General features: G+C 38.5%; 1 protein-coding gene across 7 annotated transcripts in view; it reads left to right on the forward strand.

Annotated features, from left to right (window-relative positions):
* The window catches only part of DIXDC1 (DIX domain containing 1), a 73,983-nt gene extending 55,498 nt beyond the window's left edge, over nucleotides 1-18,485 (forward strand). For 6 of the 7 annotated variants that reach the window (XM_033434613.2, XM_033434618.2, XM_033434616.2 and 3 more), the window contains 6 exons: nucleotides 447-536; nucleotides 883-1,044; nucleotides 1,543-1,609; nucleotides 12,543-12,648; nucleotides 13,584-13,692; nucleotides 15,224-18,485. In XM_033434613.2, the coding sequence (XP_033290504.1) occupies nucleotides 447-536; nucleotides 883-1,044; nucleotides 1,543-1,609; nucleotides 12,543-12,648; nucleotides 13,584-13,692; nucleotides 15,224-15,304 (615 nt within the window). In that variant the 3' untranslated portion in view covers nucleotides 15,305-18,485. The remainder of the gene's footprint in view (nucleotides 1-446; nucleotides 537-882; nucleotides 1,045-1,542; nucleotides 1,610-12,542; nucleotides 12,649-13,583; nucleotides 13,693-15,223) is intronic. The other variant, XM_033434617.2, reaches the window with a different exon arrangement.
* The last annotated feature ends 425 nt before the right edge of the window (nucleotides 18,486-18,910 follow it).

Consider the following 18,910-nt stretch of genomic DNA (forward strand, 5'->3'; position numbering starts at 1 on the left):
TTGAACCTTAGAAATAACGTTCATCTGGAAAATGACAGTGGCCTTCTCTGACATTATGACGTGTACATAAGATAACCCATTAAGTTACTAAACACAGTCCTGGTAGATCCACCTGGCACAGAGTTAGGCTCAAAAAATACTAGTCATTGTTCTTTTTTTTTTCTATTACTGAAGCAAAGGCAGGAGATGCTGGAGCAGCATTCTCAGGCCCTCCAGGGGCCAGGCAGAGGCTAGGTTGGGGCCTCCAGGCGAGGTTTTCATTTTGTTCACTCTGCATTCAGCGGTGCCTTCTGAGTGTCAAGTATTGGTGATATAGCAGTGAACAAAAGGGAAAAAAATCTCTGCACTGTGTCAGGAGGTGACCAGTGTAAAGAGGAAAAATAAGGTGGGACATCTTACTTTGGAATTCTCCATTATAGAAGCATCATTTCTTCTTGCCGCTATAGGTGACCCACTGCAGCAGTCACAACCCTCAAAGCAATGGTTTTCTCCTTCCAGTGGCAGGAAAAGGAGCTGCTTCAGTCACTCACAGAGGGGTAGGTGCTTAGGATTTGAGTACAGACTTGCCACTTCCAGCCAAAACCAGAAGAGTAGCCTAGCCATCGCCAGTGGAGTAGGCCTTTCATATCCCCATTCCCCAATTCTTGCATCTGTTGGGTGTGTAAAGTTGTGAGGCACTTGCTATCCAAAATTAAGAATTAGTGGACAAACAGTTGGCTTGTATCTGTGGAGGAAAATTTTCTACAGTTTACACCTCCTCCCTCAAAAATAAAAGATCTCTTCTGGAAACCTCTCACCTGTATCTTCTTAAGCCCAGCAGTTGGGATGTGGTTAATAACATGGCAGCGTGCCGTGCCAGCAGCACCACATTTTTGCCCACAGAGCAGTGACCTGCAGCTTGTTCGGGATGCCCTCCGCAGCCTGCGCAACAGCTTCAGTGGCCACGACCCTCAGCACCACACCATCGACAGCTTGGAGCAGGGCATCTCCAGCCTCATGGAGCGCCTGCACGCCATGGAGACCCAGAGGAAACAGGACAGAAGGGTAACCCTCTTTCGGTGGTGTTTCTCTTGTTCCCCCAAAGAAGCTTGGTCTTATCAATTTTAATGTAGATGAAGGCAGTGCTAAGATATACAGTTGCTTTTCTCTTTGGTTTTCCTCTCTGGGGAGCTGACTGTTCATCATGGTATGACAGTCCAGGGAGGGAATTCACGGGTAACTCTTGCTCTTGGCAACTGAGTAACTGTCTAAGGAACTGTGGTTCTTGACCCACAGGTGTCCCTTTACTGCCTATTCTCTGTCCTCTTCCCCCCGAATGAACTTGGCATTATATATGGGAAATATATGGGGAAAACATTGGAAACTAAAAAGCTTTTTATAAATGTACATTTTTATTGTTAGAATAAACATGTCCAATTTTATATACTGTGGAAAAAGATGTGGTAGAAAAGTATATATTTTAGATACACTTTTAGGATTTAAGTTTCTTGGTTGAATTCTCCCATTAATTATAACTCTCGTGATTTTTGTGTGGCTCCCCAGGTTCGGGGCAAGTCACCCAGAACTCAAGCAGGTAGTGAATACCGGGAGTCCTGGCCCCCTAATTCAAGTAAGTACTCATTATTGCTTAGTAAAGACTCCTAGCATATTAGATCAGAAACTTAGTATTTATTATGCTACTGATATTTTGGGGATAGAGTTTTTCTTGTAGTACTTCACTCTTGTAATATGTTGTTTCTGTAGCAATACTAGAATTGAGTTATTTCTAGGACTGTGAAGACCCATAACATCATCATCACCACCACCTGAGTACCATTTGGCCACGTGCAAGGTGCTGCTGATTCAGAGAGGCTAAAATATCTTAAATAAAATATCTTTGGAAATGTACAAGCTCAAAATAGTTACACCAAGCAAAGCAAAATATATATTAAAAAAAACACACTTACAAATCACCCTAAAGTTCCAAATAGCACAGAAAATTTCCAGTTCTTCCTAGAGGCAAGAAGTTTAATTTCTTTGTGGACTTTCATTAAAACTTTGAGTGCATAGGTCATTCCGTTTGTTTGAACCTGCTCTGTGCCCACTCATTACATCTTTTTGCCTTGTTAATTCTGACAGGTTGGAAATCTACCCTGCCTAGTAATTTCTATTTTACTTTGTATCTTACCTTTTGGTCTAATAGCATTCACGTTTTCTTACCTTTTATAGTTTACCCAGGCCTAATCTTAAAATATCTAAATAATAATTTATAAAAACCAAATAGTTAAAGGCTGACCATACCAGATTTATATGTTAAATATATAATTTTTAAAACCACGTTAACAAACAAAATCTAAAGTAAAACATTTAAAGCATTTGCACAAATATGAAAGGTAAAATATTTTTTTGTAGAGTAGATAAGATAGCATTCTCAAGCCTCCAGGTATCTTTTCCTCTTGAATGAGATCTTTACACTGGGAATGAAACAGATTATGTTAGTACCAAAATTTGTTTCAGTTTCTTTTTCTAGCATTGTTTTGACCCAGTCATTTCTGTTTTCTTGATAGGGTTTTTATTTTATTGTTATCCTCTTCAGTACTTCCTTTGGGTTAGTATAAACTGCCAATGTACGTAGGCTAAATATTTGGAAATTCTTTTTCAGAAGTATAATAAATTTCTCCCTCCCTGGAATAATTCTCTTGTGTATATGAATTACTTATTTAAAATACTACAAATAAATTCAGAGCTTCTTATAAACTAGGGTGTTAATCTAATATCTATATTTACAGATAAGCTGAAATGTCTCTCATCTAGAAATACAAACACTTGTGTAACTTGCTAGCCCTCTAGCTACTGGCTTACTTCTCTTATTCCCCTATGTCAAACTTCTTGAAAGAGTAGTCTGCAATTGCTCTTTTTTCATCCTTACCTCCCATTCAATTCTTAAACCACTAGTTGGACTAATTGGACTCAGTTACTCCACTTAGTGTTCTTTTTTTTGGATCACTGTTGACTTTCTTGTTGCCTAATCAAAGTGGTTACCTTATCTTCCATAGACTTTTCAAAAGCATTTACTATTCTTGAATAGTCTTCTTCTGGAAACATTTTTCTGCTTTAACTTCACTACCAAGCAGTTATTCATTCAACAGATATTTACTGAGCATCCATTATGTAACACCCTTGTTAGGCACTGGAGGTATAGAGATGGACAAGATGGACTTGGTACTTGGCCTCACTGGATTGTAGTCTCATGAAGTAGATACAACCTCCTCTTCTTCTCTTTCTCTGTCTAACCCTTGAATGTGCCCTGAGATTCCACTAAGGTCTAGACTTAGGTCTCATATTCTTTATAGGTGATCCCTTCTACTTCCATGGCTTCAGCTACTCTTGTGTGCCAATTATTCTTTTTTTATTTTAACATCTTTATTGTAGTATAATTGCTTTACAATGGTGTGTTAGTTTCTGCTTTATAACAAAGTGAATCAGTTATACATATACATATGTTCCCATATCTCTTCCCTCTTGCGTCTCCCTCCCTCCCACCCTCCCTATCCCACCCCTCCAGGCGGTCACAAAGCACCGAGCTGATCTCCCTGTGCTATGCGTGTGCTTCCCACTAGCTATCTAGCTTACGTTTGGTAGTGTATATATGTTCATGCCTCTCTCTCGCTTTGTCACAGCTCACCCTTCCCCCTCCCCATATCCTCAAGTCCATTCTCTAGTAGGTCTGTGTCTTTATTCCTGTCTTACCCCTAGGTTCTTCATGACATTTTTTTTTCTTAAATTCCATATATATGTGTTAGCATACGGTATTTGTCTTTCTCTTTCTGACTTACTTCACTCTGTATGACAGGCTCTAGGTCCATCCACCTCATGTGCCAATTATTCTTAAACTTTCATCTCTAACTCCAAACCTTTTCTGAGCTTCAGGGCTATATTTTTGAATGCCAACTGGGTATCTCTGTAGGTTGAAAGGCACTTCAAACTCATGTGCAAAACTGGACACAAAACAATAGAGTGGAAAAAAGATGGAGTATAGAATCAAACAGATCTGCAATGCACTTGTAGCTATCAGCAGAGTATATCATGGGCAAGAGTATTAATTAATGTTGTATTTTAGTTTTCACATTTATGTAATGGAGATAATCGTAAAGGATTATGAGCATTAAGTACAATATTATATGCAAATAATCTGGTGTTGCGTGTGGCATGTGAGATATGCAAGGCTATGCTCTTTCTCCTTTTCACTACAGTCAAATCTCCTAAAAGAGTAATCTTCTCTCTGAACCCACTTCCTGTCTTGCCATTTACTCTTAAGGAAAAACAACAACAATAATTATTTTAAAAGTAATACAGTAGACTAGTGGAATAGAATTGAGAGTTCAGATAAAACCCATATATCTATGATCATTTGACCAGCAAATAGTATCTTCAATAAATGGTGTCAGGACAACTGATAGCCACATGCAAAAGAATAGAGCTGGACCCCTACCTCACACCATGTACAAAAATTAACTCAAAGTGCATTATTGACCTAAATATAAGAGTTAAAACTATGAAAGTCTCAGAAGAAAACACAGGGGGGAATATTCATGACCTTGGATTCTTAGACATCAAAAGCATGAAAAAAATAGAAAAATTGGACTTCATCAAAACTGAAAACTATTTTGCATCAAAGGACATTAACAAGAAAGTGAAAAGACAACCAGAATAGGAGAAAATATTTGAAAATCAAATATCTGATAAGGGCCTGGGATGAACAATGTATAAAGAACTCTTACAGCTTAATAACAAAAGACAGAAAAATCTGATAACAAATGGGCAAAGGACTTGAATAGACATTTCCCTAAAGAAGATAAATAATTGACCAATAAGCACATGAAAATATGCTTAAAATCATTAGTTATTAGGGAAATGCAAACCAAAACTAGAGTGAGATACCATTTCATGCCTACTAGGTGGTTCCAAAAAAATGGAAAATAACAATTGTTGGTAAGGATGTGGAGAAATTGGAGCCCTTATACATTGCTGGTGGGGATGTAAAATGGTACAGCCACTATAGAAAACACTTTGGTGGCTCTTCAAAGAGTTAAACATAGAATTTACTATATGACCTAGCAATTCCATTCCTATGTATATACCCAAAAGAATTAAAAGCAAGTGTTCAAAAAAACAACTTGTACATATATGTTCATAGCAGAATTATTCACAATAGCTAAAAGGTGGAAGCAAGCCAAATGTCCATCAGTTGATGAGTGGATAAACAATTTCTTATATATGCAGACAATGGAATACTATTCAGCCATAAAAAGGAGTGAAGTACTGATACCTGCTACAACGTGGATGAACCTTGAAAATGTTAAGTGAAAGATGCCAGACACAAAAGGGCACAATTTGGATGGATCCTTTTATATGAAATGTCCAGAACAGGCAAATCCATAGAGACAGAAAGTAGAGTAGATTAGACAGATGTCAGGATTAGGAAGGGAGTGACTGTTTAATGGGTACAAGATTTCTTTTAAGGATAATGAAAATGTTCTGGAACTAGATAGTGGTGATTACACCACACTGTGAATGTACTAAATGCCACTGAATTGTACACTTTAAATGGTTAAAATGGTGAGTTTTGTGTTATGTGAATTTTACCTCAATTTTTAAAATGTGAATTTTAAAAAAGACCTGGAAGGAGCCTTGTTCCTATGCTAACAGAAAGAAAAGGTTGAATAGTCCAAAATACCATAACTTTCTTGAATCCATCAGAGAGATGAAATCAGAGGGTAGCTAACTAGCCAGAAATGTAAACAGGTCCCTTAGTGGACAGATAGGTTACAGCACTTGTTCACTTGTGGCAGAGCATGGGAGGAAAATGGGACCACCATACACACAGCTAAGATTTTAATGAATTGTGAAAGGCTTTGCAGAGATTATAGGAACCCTGGGGGCCATGAATGCAAGAATAGTTTGCACCTCCTTGCTGACTCTTCCATCGACTTCCATTTGGGTGCTTACGACAAAGATTTGTTGTGGGAAGAGAGTCTAGAGAAAACCTGTTTTGGTGGTGGTGGCCCAGAGCAGGGGAGCACCTGTCACTGCTGGAAAAATGTGAAGCCCCATCTGGACCTTTGTCCCTTAAAGAACAAAAGTCTTAAGCCGCTAAGAAAGGGCAGCAAATTCTGTTGCCCCTCCCTCGCTTTCCCAGGTAAAGGTGAAGACCTATTTCAGCTAGGGGGAAGAAAAAAGGTTGAAAGCACTCTCTACCCCAGGGGAGTGGCAGGAAACTGTATTGGGCTCAGATCACTAGAGGTTGCCTACCACTGGGGAAAGAGTAGGATCACTGAGAAAGCCCCACCCTCAAGACTGAGGTTGGATCATGACAACAGAGAAGCCCCCCTTATCCCTCACCACCAGATGAGCAAGTACCGTGTAAGAAGCAATAGCAGTCTGCCTCTGTGGGAGGGGCACACATGTGAAGAGACTGACTCTGATGCACAGGCACACAAGTAAAGTCTAAAGTTGAGGGTGGAGCAGGAATATTGAGGAAAAACCCTCCAGCAATCCAGCTACCTTCCTAAACATAACCCTAGAGAAATTTGAAGGTGATGGTGTGCTGAAAGTAACCTTAACAAAAATCCCAATCCCAGCTCAATTCCTGACTAGATTGGCTCAGCTGTCCCCACCAATGGCTGGGAAGTACAAGCAGTGTGCCCATTTCTAGACATAAACCTTTTTTACCTTAGTCTCTACTGTCTTACACATGATGTCTGATTGTCAATAAAAAATTATGAGGCATCCACAGAAGCAAGAAAAATATAAGCTACTGTCAAGAGTCAATAAGCGTCTATTCAAGAGTAGACTCAGATATGACTAGGATGTTGAAACCATCAGAAAAGGAATTTTTAAAAACTGTGTTAATGGCTGAAGTAAAAATGTTAATATAATGCATGTACAGGTGAGGAATTTTAGCAAAGATATGGAAATTATGAAAAGGAGTCAAATGGAATGTTAGAAATAAAAATAAATATTACGAAGATGAAGAGTGCCTTCAGGGACTTCCCTGGTGGTGCAGTGGTTAAGAATATGCCTGCCAATGCAGGGGACACGGGTTCGAGCCCTGCTCTGGGAAGATCCCGCATGCTGCGGAGCTAAGCCCATGTGCCACAACTACTGAGCCTGCGCTCTAGAGCCCCTGAGCCACAACAACTGAGCCCGTGTGCCACAACTATTGAAGCCCACTCGCCTAGAACCTGTGCTCTGCAACAACAGAAGCCGCCACAATGAGAAGCTTGTGCACTGCAATGAAGAGTAGCCCCCGCTCACCACAACTAGAGAAAGCCCGCGTGCAGCAACGAAGACCCAGTGCAGCCAAAAATAAATTAATTAATTAACTTAAAAAAAAAGTGTGCCTTCAGCAAGTTCATCAGGGTCATCAGAAGACTCAACACAGCTAAGGAAAGAATCAGTGAACTTGAAGATAGGTCAATAGAAATTACCCAAACTGCAATACAAAAAGAAAAAGAGTAGGAGAGAGGAAAAAACAAACAACCTAGAGCATCCAGTTGCTGTGGGACGATATCAAATGGACTAAGATACAAGTAATTAGAATCCCTGAACAAGAAGAGATAGAACAGGGCAGAAGAAGTATTTGAAGAGATAAAGGCCAATTATTTTTCCAGAAATGCTTTAAAAACATCACACTACAGATCCAAGAAGTGCTGAGCATTCCAAGAAGTATGAATAGCAAAAACAACAAAAGAGTCAAATTGCTGAAAATCAAAGAAAAGAGAAAATCTTTTCCCCCTTGAAGAGGGGGAAAATTACTACATACAGAATAAAGATGAGAATTACAGATTTCTTATTAGACCTTGCAGGTTATAGGATAGTGGAGGGATATTTTTAAAGCACTGAAAGAAAAAAATCTAGAATTCTATAAAAAGCTAGAATTCTGTAGGTAGAGAGTATATATATATATTTTTACACAAAACCAAGAGAATTCATAACAAGCAGACTTGCACGGCAGGAAATGTTAAAGTAATTTCATCAGACAGGAAGAGTATGATATGAAAGAAACTGGGAGATGCAAAAAAAGTGGTTAAAATGAAGGTAAATATAAAAGACCTTCCCCCACTTATTTTTAATTGCTCTAAGAGATAACAGGCTGTTTAAAGCAAAAAATGTATTGATGTATTACTGGTTTATGCCATATGTAAAAGTAAAATGTATGACAATAATACAGAGATTGGGATGGAGGAATTAGGACTCTACTGTTGTCACTTCTGTAGTTCTTACATTACATGTGATGCAGTAAATATCATTTGAAAGCTGACTGACTAATTAAAGATGTGTATTTAAATCCAAGAGCGACCACTAAATTTTTAAAGAATTAAATAACAAAATTAATAGGGGAGATAAAAAGGAATTGTAAAAATACCCAATCCAATAGCAAAAGAAGTAAAATATCTCACTATTTAAAATATAGTTTCCATGTTGAAATGGTGTATTCAAACTGAGAATCTAAACACACTGGGCTTTGAAGACAATACCAAAATATATACATGTACACATACATATATACATATATATACATATATACACATACACACATACACACTCCAAAAGCGGGGAGAAAAAGAGGATAAAAGAGAAAAGGAACAAAAAACATGGAACAAATAGAAACAAGGGAGATGATAGATTTTAAAAATAATCTGGTTTTTATTACATAGTTTTTTACCACTTATAAAATTATTGTTTATCAGCATCATATTAATTGAGAAGCAGCCTTGTTTGATGGGGAAAACATAGCTCAACATTGTGAAGATGGTTCATTCTCCCCAAATGATCTATAGCTTCATGCAATTCCAATAAAAATCCTATCAGACTTTTCGTAGATATAAACAAGCCGATACTAAAATTTATATGGATGAAACTAGAATAGTTCAAAAAAAAAGTTAAGAAAAAATAAAGTAGTTGAAGTGCTGCACTACCTGATTTCAAAACTAACTATAAAGTTAGAGTAATCAAGACAGTGCAGTATAGGTGAATGGATAGACACATAGGTCATTGGAACAGAGTAGAAAGTTCAGAAATAGACTTACTTATATTTGGCCAGTTGATTTTTAACAACAGTGCAAAAACTATTTGATGGCAAAAGGATAGGCTTTTCAACAAATTATTCAGAAAAAGAGCATTGACCCATACCTCATACCCTATATAAAAAATCAACTCCAAATGGGTCATAAACCTAAACTTAAAAGCTAAAACTGATTTGTGATGCCTTTTAAAATCATGTATTAAATTCACACACACATGTATACGCAAGGCTATGTTTCTGGGTTGTTTATTCGCTGAGGTTTTTGTATATGATTTTTATAGTATTGTCACCCTGAAACAGCAATTATCATTTTATCACATGAGTTAATGTTGAGTAAGACTATTTTTCCCTCATTAATCTTTTTCTGTTTTACTCGAAAAGCCTGTGCAATCCAACTCAGCCTTCTTCATTAGTAACCTGAAACTCCTCTCACTAATGTCATCAGTGACCTGTTTACCAAACCTGTCTTTATCTACTAGACCTCTGTGTGGCATTTGACATACTCTTACCTTCAAATTCACTTAAAATGTGTACATAACATTTTATCGGTCAGCTTGGGCTGCCATAACAAAATACCATAGACTGAGTGACTTAAACAACAGAAATTTATTTTCTCACAGTTCTGGAAGCTGGAAGTCCCAAGATCAGGATGCCAGTGTGGTCAGGTTCTGCTGAAGGAGGGCTCTCTTCTTGGCTTGCAGATGGCTGCCTACCTGCTGTGTCTTCACGTGGTGGAGAGAGAGCGCTCTGGTGTCTCTTCCTCTTCTTACAAGGGCGCCAGTTCTATGGGATCAGGGCTCCACTCTTATAACCTCATTTAACTTTAATCCCTCTTTAAAGGCCCTATCTGTAATACAGTCACATGGGAGTCTAGGGCTTCAACATATGAATGTGGGGAGGACACAACTGAGTCCATAGCAATATTATTTTCATGTTTTATTTTATTATATTGTAACTGTTTTGCTATTTTACCCCACTAGACTTTGAGCTCCTTAATGGGTGGGAATTGTACCTAGTTTATCTTTGTATCTCTAGTACTTGATACATAATAGGCACCCAGTAAACATTTTAAATGTGTGATACTTCTGTTCCCCTATCTTAGGTACTGGTAACTACCATGCATCTGTTTTCCTAGATTATAAATCTTAGTTATTTTTCCCTTTCCCTTTTATCCTTGATGTTCAACTATATCCAAAGTACTAAGACTTTTACCTTCTAAAGTTCTCTTAAATCCATCCCTTCTCTAGCTCCAGGGCTATATCTTACCCTTCCTCATCTTTCAGATTATTTTAATTGCCTCTTAATGGGATTACTGTTTCCAGAATTTCTCCCATCCAACCCATACTAGACCCATACTTGCTGCTAGACTGACCTTTCTAAAATGCCAGTCTGATCGTATCACTTCCTTTGAATATCTCCCCAGAGCTTAAGACTAATATCTAAACATCTTAGCCTGGCAGAGAGTCCTTTGTGATCTGGGCCCTGCTTTATTATCCTCATCTTCCATTACTTCCCAATGTATTACTTACACTCCAGCCTTACTAGTTGAGTTTCAGTTTTATAAATACATGATCCATCCCCCTTCATGCCTTTACAAGTATCCTTCATTCTGGGAATGCCCTTTCCAACTTCTATATCTGATATATTTTTTAGGTGCTTTGCTTAACAATTCTCCAACTATGGGACCTTTCTGACCTCTTCCAGGTAGAATTAACTACTTCATCTTCAGTCTTCTTGTACAGTTTGTACCAATCTGATTTTAGTGTATTGTAATTATTTATTATCATACCTGTCATCTATATTGGACTGTGAAATCTTTGAGGTCAGAGGCATATAATTAATTTTATATTCTCAAAATCTAGTGCATGGTAAGTGCTCAATAAATGTTTGTTGAATGAATGAGTGAAAGGATCCATCATAAATTTAATGAAAAGAGTGAATATTTTATTTTATTAAAAAGCCAGTGTGTGCCAGGCCCTGTTCTAGGTGATGGAGACAAAGGAACATCGTGGCATGTAGGTTTCAATAATTGGCATTCTTTGAAAAAAATTCTGAAAACTGATTGATTGCTGTGCAAAGAGAGAATGTTCCCTTGTCTTTCTCTCCTGTATTATTCATCCCTCCTACTTCCTTATTTTAAACCCCTTCCTAGGGAGTTCTCTCATGGTCCAGTGGTTAAGACTCCATGCTTTCAATGACGAGGGCCCTGTTTTGATCCCTGGTTGGGGAACTAAGATCCCACAAGCCGCACTGTGCGGCCAAAAAATCAAAAACAAAAACCAAAAAACCCCTTCCTAGAACTGCTCTCTGGTGGCTGCCTGTTTGATTGGGATAAATGCCTAGAATAAATGAAGAAAACGTGTAGCTGGAATTGCAGGAGTTATTTTAATAAAAGTTTAATTATTTTTGGTCCTTGTGATAAAAGTTTTTAATTGGTCTTTTCTTCTATTCTCTTAAAGTCATAATCACAAATAACTCATTCATTAAATTTTTCCATAAGTACCTATACAAAGAATAGAGACAAGATATGGATTAAGAAATTTAAGTTAAAAACCCCGGGGACCGGGCTTCCTTGGTAGCGCAGTGGTGAAGAATCCGCCTGCCAGTGCAGGGGACATGGGTTTGAGTCCTGGTTGGGGAAGATCCCAGATGCTGCGGAGCAACTAAGCCCGGGCGCCACAACTACTGAGACTGTGCTCTAGAGCCCGTGAACCACAACTACTGAGCCCGCGAGCCTAGAGCCCGTGCTCCGCAACAAGAGAAGCCATTCCAATGAGATGCCTATGCGTGGCAACACAGAGTAGCCCCCGCTCACCGCAACTAGAGAAAGCCTGCACGCAGCAGTGAAGACCCAACGCAGCCAAAAATAAATAAATTTATTAAAAAAAAAAAAAAAAAACCACGGGGACCAACACATATAGATCCTATGTAGCTAAGGGATAAAAGTAGACTTTTTGCCTTTTAGACTGGAAATATAAGGCCTCTTGGAATCTGAGTTTCTACGGTTACTTTGCTTCTGTGTTTCTTGTTCGTAATCATTTGTCTTTTCATGAAGTTCATGTGCATTCTCTACCACTGACCTCCGCAGTCTAAATGCTGGCAGTGTCTGCAGCTCCTGCTGTGTGTCTATTCTGCCCTAGCTGAAATCTTGCCTGGCTTCTCTGACCTCTTTTGACTCTTGGCAACAGTGCCTGTCAGAACACTTGCTGTTCCCCTGTTAGAATCACCTGTGACGGGTGAGAAATGATGGTCCTTGTGATAGCATCCATGTCCGAAGCCCCTCTTGTCTTAGTGGCCCCAGTGGTGACTTCCTGTGGGTCACACACCCTGTGGACAAGGTGTTTGGCAAGAGTGTGAAAACTGTGCTATGACCTCAGGCAGCTTCATTCTCCTGGGACATTTTGAATAACTAGAAATGATGGGTTGTTGGAAGCAAATTGAATGTTCTGACCACAAAGTCTCTCTCTGATTGCAGAGTTGTCTCACTCACAGAGCTCTCCAACTGTCAGCAGCGCCTGCACGAAGGTGCTCTATTTCACTGACCGGTCACTTACGCCCTTCATGGTCAATATACCAAAGAGGTGAGATTCTGGGATCATTATTTCTCCTTTAAAAAGGACAGGAAGGCAGAATCATTAGTTACTGCCCATCTAACCAGCTGTAAGGTGTTTGAGAAGCAGTGTAGTGAGAAGGGCACAGGAGATAGAGATTCAAGTTCTAGTTTCACCACTAACCAGTGGCATTACAAGGTACAGACACAATAATAGTGCTTCCAATCCTGATATGCAAAGATGCTCCAAGTTAGGAAAGCAATTTTTTAAGTGTTCAAAATAGCTTCTGCTGATAGCTTTGGATTACAGCCTGGCATTCCAGGGCTACTTATTACTCATTGATCTTTGTTACTATTTGATGACTGCAGCTAACCTATAGAGAATTCATGTTAAAAACCTTTAAACACTCAATTAATATACTCCCTTCTAAGGTAAATGGCTTTGAAATAAAGATTTTTAAACTCTGGAACCAACTGCTGAGAGAGGTGATAAGATTTCCCTTTCCTAAAGAGTCTGCTTGGTTTTTGTTAGAGGGGAGTTTTCTGAAGTAAAGATGGTGATACTTGATTTAATTCTACCAGCCTATAGAAATGGAATTGTTGCAAATAAGGAAATCAAGAGAACTTAGACATATTGATAGTTTAACAAATTAGATTTCAGAGACTTTGTGTCTTATTTTCAGAGTAAAACAGAAAAAAAGTAATTTGGCTGCTGCCAAAGCAATAAATCTATTTTAAATTCTCAGATCAACCCATTTGTAATGCCATTTTCATTCCCTAATAGTGACTGGCTCCCTAACTTCTGCTGTTTCAGAATCATCTGGGTTATCAAGGGTGGTGACCTAACAAGGCCACATTGTTTCTGCCTCCAGAGACTTTGGCAGGGGCCTGGATTTAAAGCTGACATCTTATCTTTCCAACCTACTGATAAAGAGTCTATTTTAGTGTTCTCTCTTTTTGTTGCAGGTTGGGGGAGGTGACACTGAAGGATTTTAAAGCAGCTATTGACCGGGAGGGAAATCATCGGTATCACTTCAAAGCACTGGATCCTGAGTTTGGCACTGTCAAGGAGGAGGTACAGAATCCACAGGGAGTCTGGGTGGTATTGCTGGTTGTTCTTGAACCCCAAAGACTTCTACTCAAGGACTAGTACCCAGAAGTACCTCAGTTCCCTAACCAGGTCAGAGGAGTTTCCCAGTGCCTCCGACCAGTTGATTACTCTAGACTGAGAAGGTTCAGGGAATGGCCCAAGAAGTTGATAGCTTCTTTAGTTCAAGGTCTTAATCACTCTAATCAAACTTGGATAGAATTTTTATTTTAAAAAGGAAAAAGTTTTGTTAGGGAAAATAAAGAACCTACATTGAACAAATGCTTGGCTTTCGAGTCTCTTTTCTATCTGTAACCAAACCTTAGAAAACTTTCTGCTTCCTATGTAGAGCAAAATAAACAACCTGGCATGAATATATGAAACTGTATATTGTGGTGGTAGTTTCTCATATAATGAAAATGAGGAAATTCTGCAAAGTCATCTATGCTTATTCTCAACTTCTTGGCTATTTTCTTAGCTTATACTTCTCTTTGTAATATATCTGCCAAAAACAGACCTTTTCTTTTTTTTTTTTTGAAAGAGAGTTCTGAGTCATGACGTATTACGAGTGCTCTCATAGTGGTTACAGAACGAAAAAGGTTGGAAAAGCCAATACTTTGTTTTGTAAAGATTTCCTGGATTTTCTTGGCGGTCCAGTTGTTAAGACTCCTCACTTCCACTGCAGGGGCCACAGGTTCAATCCCTGGTCGGGGAACTAAAATCCTGCACGCTGCGTGGTGCAGCCGAAAAAAAAAAAAAGATTTTCTCACTGAAATGTTTTAATAACCCTTTCTATTTATTAGTGGCTTAGGAAATGAATTGAACAAATGAGTGAAAAGAACTGCATGCACACATGTTAAGATTGGTCTTCGTTCTAACCCTTTCTTTACAATGCTTCGGGCCAAAATTTTCCCCTTTCTCATTTTTTAAATGCTTATAGTACTGCTTTCTTTTGAGAAGCCCAGAGTGCTCTATGGTTAGTAATTTATTAATTCTTATAAATCTCTATGAGCAAAGCAGTACTAGAGGGATGCGTTTACCATTTCATAGATGCGGAACTAAGGATATATAAGGCATATGTATATATACACACATACAGTGTTGACCTTTGAACAGTATGAGGTTGAACTGCATGGATCCACTTATATACAGACGCTTTTCAATAAATACCTACTACAGTATTACACAATCAGCAGCTGGTTGAATCTGAGGATGCAGAACTGTGGATATGGAGGGCCAACCGTGAAGTTATATGTGGATTTCTGACTGCACAGGGCCAGGGCAGGGAGGGGGGTGGGCAGTGTCTCTAACCGCTGTGTTGTTCAAGGGTCAACTGTATATATATTTTTTAACCAGTTATAACTTTAGGGACAAAACCAAAGGGACATAGGCTCTAACTCAAGGCTTTCCTCTATACTTTTTTATCCTTTATGTCTGAGATCTTCTTTTTCAACCACAGATGTTTAGTGAGACTCCCTGTCTTACAATTTTTTCATGGTGGCTTTTTTTCTTTCTCCAGGTTTTCCATGATGACGATGCCATCCCTGGATGGGAAGGGAAAATTGTAGCCTGGGTGGAAGAAGACCATGGAGAGAATTAATGCTGACTATTAGATTGAGGGCTTGTGGAACTTGGCAGTCCCTGGCTGCTTCACTCAGGAGAGAAGACTAAAACCAGAATACACTAAGAAGTTTTTAGTTTGTGCTGCCAAAACAGAAGCTTCTCCAAGTGTGACAGCTATAGGCCAGTCCTATTTCTGTGCCTGGCACGTGTGGTACTTAAAGTCCCTGTCCAAAAGTAGACCATGGGTTCTTGTGGAGTTCCTTGTCCGTGGGAACACAGTGTTTTATTCTACTCTGAGGACAACAAACCGAAGGCCTTAACCAATGGGGATGGATGATCCCACTCCTTTATGGGCATGGCTGCTATTATCTGGAACCTGGGAACTGGATGTATCACTCCTGTGTGTTACAGTATTATTTTAATTGGCCTCAGTGGTTGCAGCAGAGTACCAGCATTTGTACTCACAGACAAGGTGAAGGTACCAGCTTTTTTGCTTCTTTGCAGCTATTGCAAACCAAGAATAACTCGTAAGGTGGTACCAAAGATGAAAGCCCACTCTTCAGGAATTTTTTGGACTGGACATGGATGGTGCTGAATTGTTGAATGGATTGAAAAAGGGCTGCCCATATTGTGCTATATACTACGCTAAAACCATAATTAAGTAAGACCTTGGGCTGCCTCTTGTGTCTTAACTGGTTTTGCAACTTGTCCTTTAGCCCACAGAGGGCATATTTCATGTACTGCTCATTTTCTCTGGGGACTCTTTAACTTTAGAGCCATTTTTTCCCCTTCCAGCTGATGAACTTTGTGTTTGAAAGGAATAAGGAGTGAAAGTCTCCTTTCAAATCCAGGCGGGTATGGAAAGGTGCTGCTACCCATGTCTTCTTGACTTTCTTTCTCTCATGACTTTCTTTAGCTCATGGCATCTCCTTTGCAGTCAAAAGGAAACAGACCATTAGCTTCAGTATTTGTGATTTATAAGTACTGAGCATGAGTTACTGGTCTACCCCTCTTCATTTCAAGGCCAGAGTTATTTTCTATTATATATTTAGTCTAGGCTGATCCTTTGGCCACAAAAGAAACCATGGGGGCATGGAGCATGAGTTGTGAATGGCAGGGTTGATTCTGGGTGATAACACCTAGAATCCTTTCTCATGTGCAACACTGTCAAGTGTAGAAGCTAAGATTTAAACTTTCAGAGATTACTTTGTATCTTGAGTTTTCTCATTCATTCACCAAGCACCATCAACCAATCAGATATATCAGTCTCTCTGCCTGTGATCACCAGTGTACACTGCCAACCAGAAGAGTCAGACAGATCAGCTGTGGGTTCTTGACCTGTCTGTCTCTAGTTCATCTCCCCTTTTCAGCCATTTCAACAGACGACTGATCGGAGCTCTGAGATGACGTTTTGTTGTTTTATATAGATGTGTCTTTAAGTTCATGTTTGGAGAATTCTTTTCTACTCATTTGCTTTTTGTCCAAGAACCATGTCTATTTTTATAACTTGAGTGAGAGTTCTGTATATTCTCACATTCTGTATACTAGATCCATTTTCTAGAGAACCCAGTTGCTTTTATACAGGCTCTGCTCTTCTTACCAGCCCTTGTGGTTTCGGAACAAGCTTTATTTTATTACAAGTATACTAATGACAGATTACTCCTGTTCCAATTCTACCAGGCTTTTTAGTTATGGAGTTAATTTTACGGAACCTATTTGATGGCTCCTCTAGCTGACAGAAGGAACTCAAAAGACACCTGATGTCCTTCATATAAGTTTACCTGGTCTTCTCCTACTGAAGAATGATTTCTCATCAGAAATGACTGGGAAAATTTGGGAAGGTCATTTATAAGCAAGAATAATTCATTATGAAAGCAAACAGAAGAAAACAGTATATTCTCCATTCCCCCCCCAGCCAGCACCCCCAGGAAATCTGGAGAAGAAGTCCTCATGTCACCAGTTTCTCTGTTGCATGTATTTTAGTGTTTTGCTATAAGACAGCATGAGGGTTATCAGGCCAAAATTTGTTATTGTATTTTCAGTACAATTTATCTTGAACATCTGTCGCTTAACTCAGTTTTACTTGTCAGTTTTCTTTCAGCAAACATTCTTACTATTATGTAGAATTTAACTTTTCAGAGAAAATTAAATCAGAGAAAATTTTCAGAGTCCTCTACCTTCTTTGTCTTTTATCTCTATGTCTTTTGGAAAAGGAGCTGCATGGCCTTAGTGCCTCCACAGAAAGCTGAAGTTGAATTAATAGCTCATTAATCTCATGCCACGGGTGATAACTAAGCACCCCCATTACAGGATGGCACACCAGAGTGTTTGTATAAAATGTGTTGGTAATCCTCATTCCAGTTTCTAAACAGAGGAGCCTTCTAGGAGGAGTGCGCATTGATTCATTCTGGTTTGAATTGTCTCCTATTTGATACACTAGGAGGCCTTTTGACTTATTCAGAGCATTACCCCCTACTGGCATTTGTGTGGGACAGTCCATCCTGCTACTGCTGAAGTTCTCTTTCTTTGAGAAAACTAAGGAACTAGAATGTTTAGAGTTCATGAAATAATCTCTAAACCTGATTTAAAAAATGACCCTCACACAAAAACTAAGTAAAAAGCTCAATTCCTTAAACAGTCTTCATTTAAAAACTGAAGACTGTTCTCACTCAGTTAACTAAAGTAGCTGGAATTGGAACACTTTACAATTTCTACCTAAAGAATTTAGGTTAAACTTACTTGGTAATATCAATGCTGCTTACTGACCAACTTTCCAGCTCTTTTTGACCAGGAAGGTTGTAAATTAAGGAAAATATCTTTATACTCTGTATTCAATCCAAGAGGACTCTAATTACTTAAAATCATTTAGGTCATAATAATAATAATTTTCATTTTTTTCCATAAAATAAGCTTTATGATTGCACACTCCTTCTATTGTCTGAATTTATGTAAGAGGTACAGCTTGCTTAAAATATATATGTAAAGTTATATTTTCTTAGAAACATGGATGTTTGCAACCATTGCTTTCAAAGAGATTATTACCATGTATTCTGTTTTACGTTTTCATGAAGATTGTGTTATACCAGAGGCTTCTGATTATCAAAGTGATAAACAGTTTTAACTGTCTGTACCAGATTTGTGACCTAATTTTTAAAAAACCCAGAAACAAACTACGAATAAAATGGAGTTTGCAAACTAAATACCATTAATAATTTTCACTTGTGCTTACTGACTGAAATTAATCAAGAAAGCCATTTACATTTAGTGAAAGTAAATTTCCTCAAGTGATCTCCCTGGTTGCATGTTTACTCATTACTTGGGGAGTAATAGGATTACTTGGAGAGATAAGGATTACTTTATTGCTACAGATATTACTATTGGTATTTCTAATGTAAGTGCAAAATATCAATAGGTTATATTATCAAAGAAAATTCATTTACGTAGCACTTCTTTTGACATTATATATAAATGTGCAAACAAGTAAGAACCCAAGACTCTAAACCGTATGACAAAACAGTCTCTAATGCAAAAGCAAGAAACATTAACAAGAGGCTTTCAGGAATGTGTATTTAAAAGAACCAGAACTTTCAAATTAATTTGAAAGATGCCTTCCTAAAACTTAGCCTTCATTTATCACTTTAAA

The sequence above is a fragment of the Orcinus orca genome, chromosome 8 (assembly GCF_937001465.1).
Source record: "Orcinus orca chromosome 8, mOrcOrc1.1, whole genome shotgun sequence".
NCBI lineage: Eukaryota > Metazoa > Chordata > Mammalia > Artiodactyla > Delphinidae > Orcinus > Orcinus orca.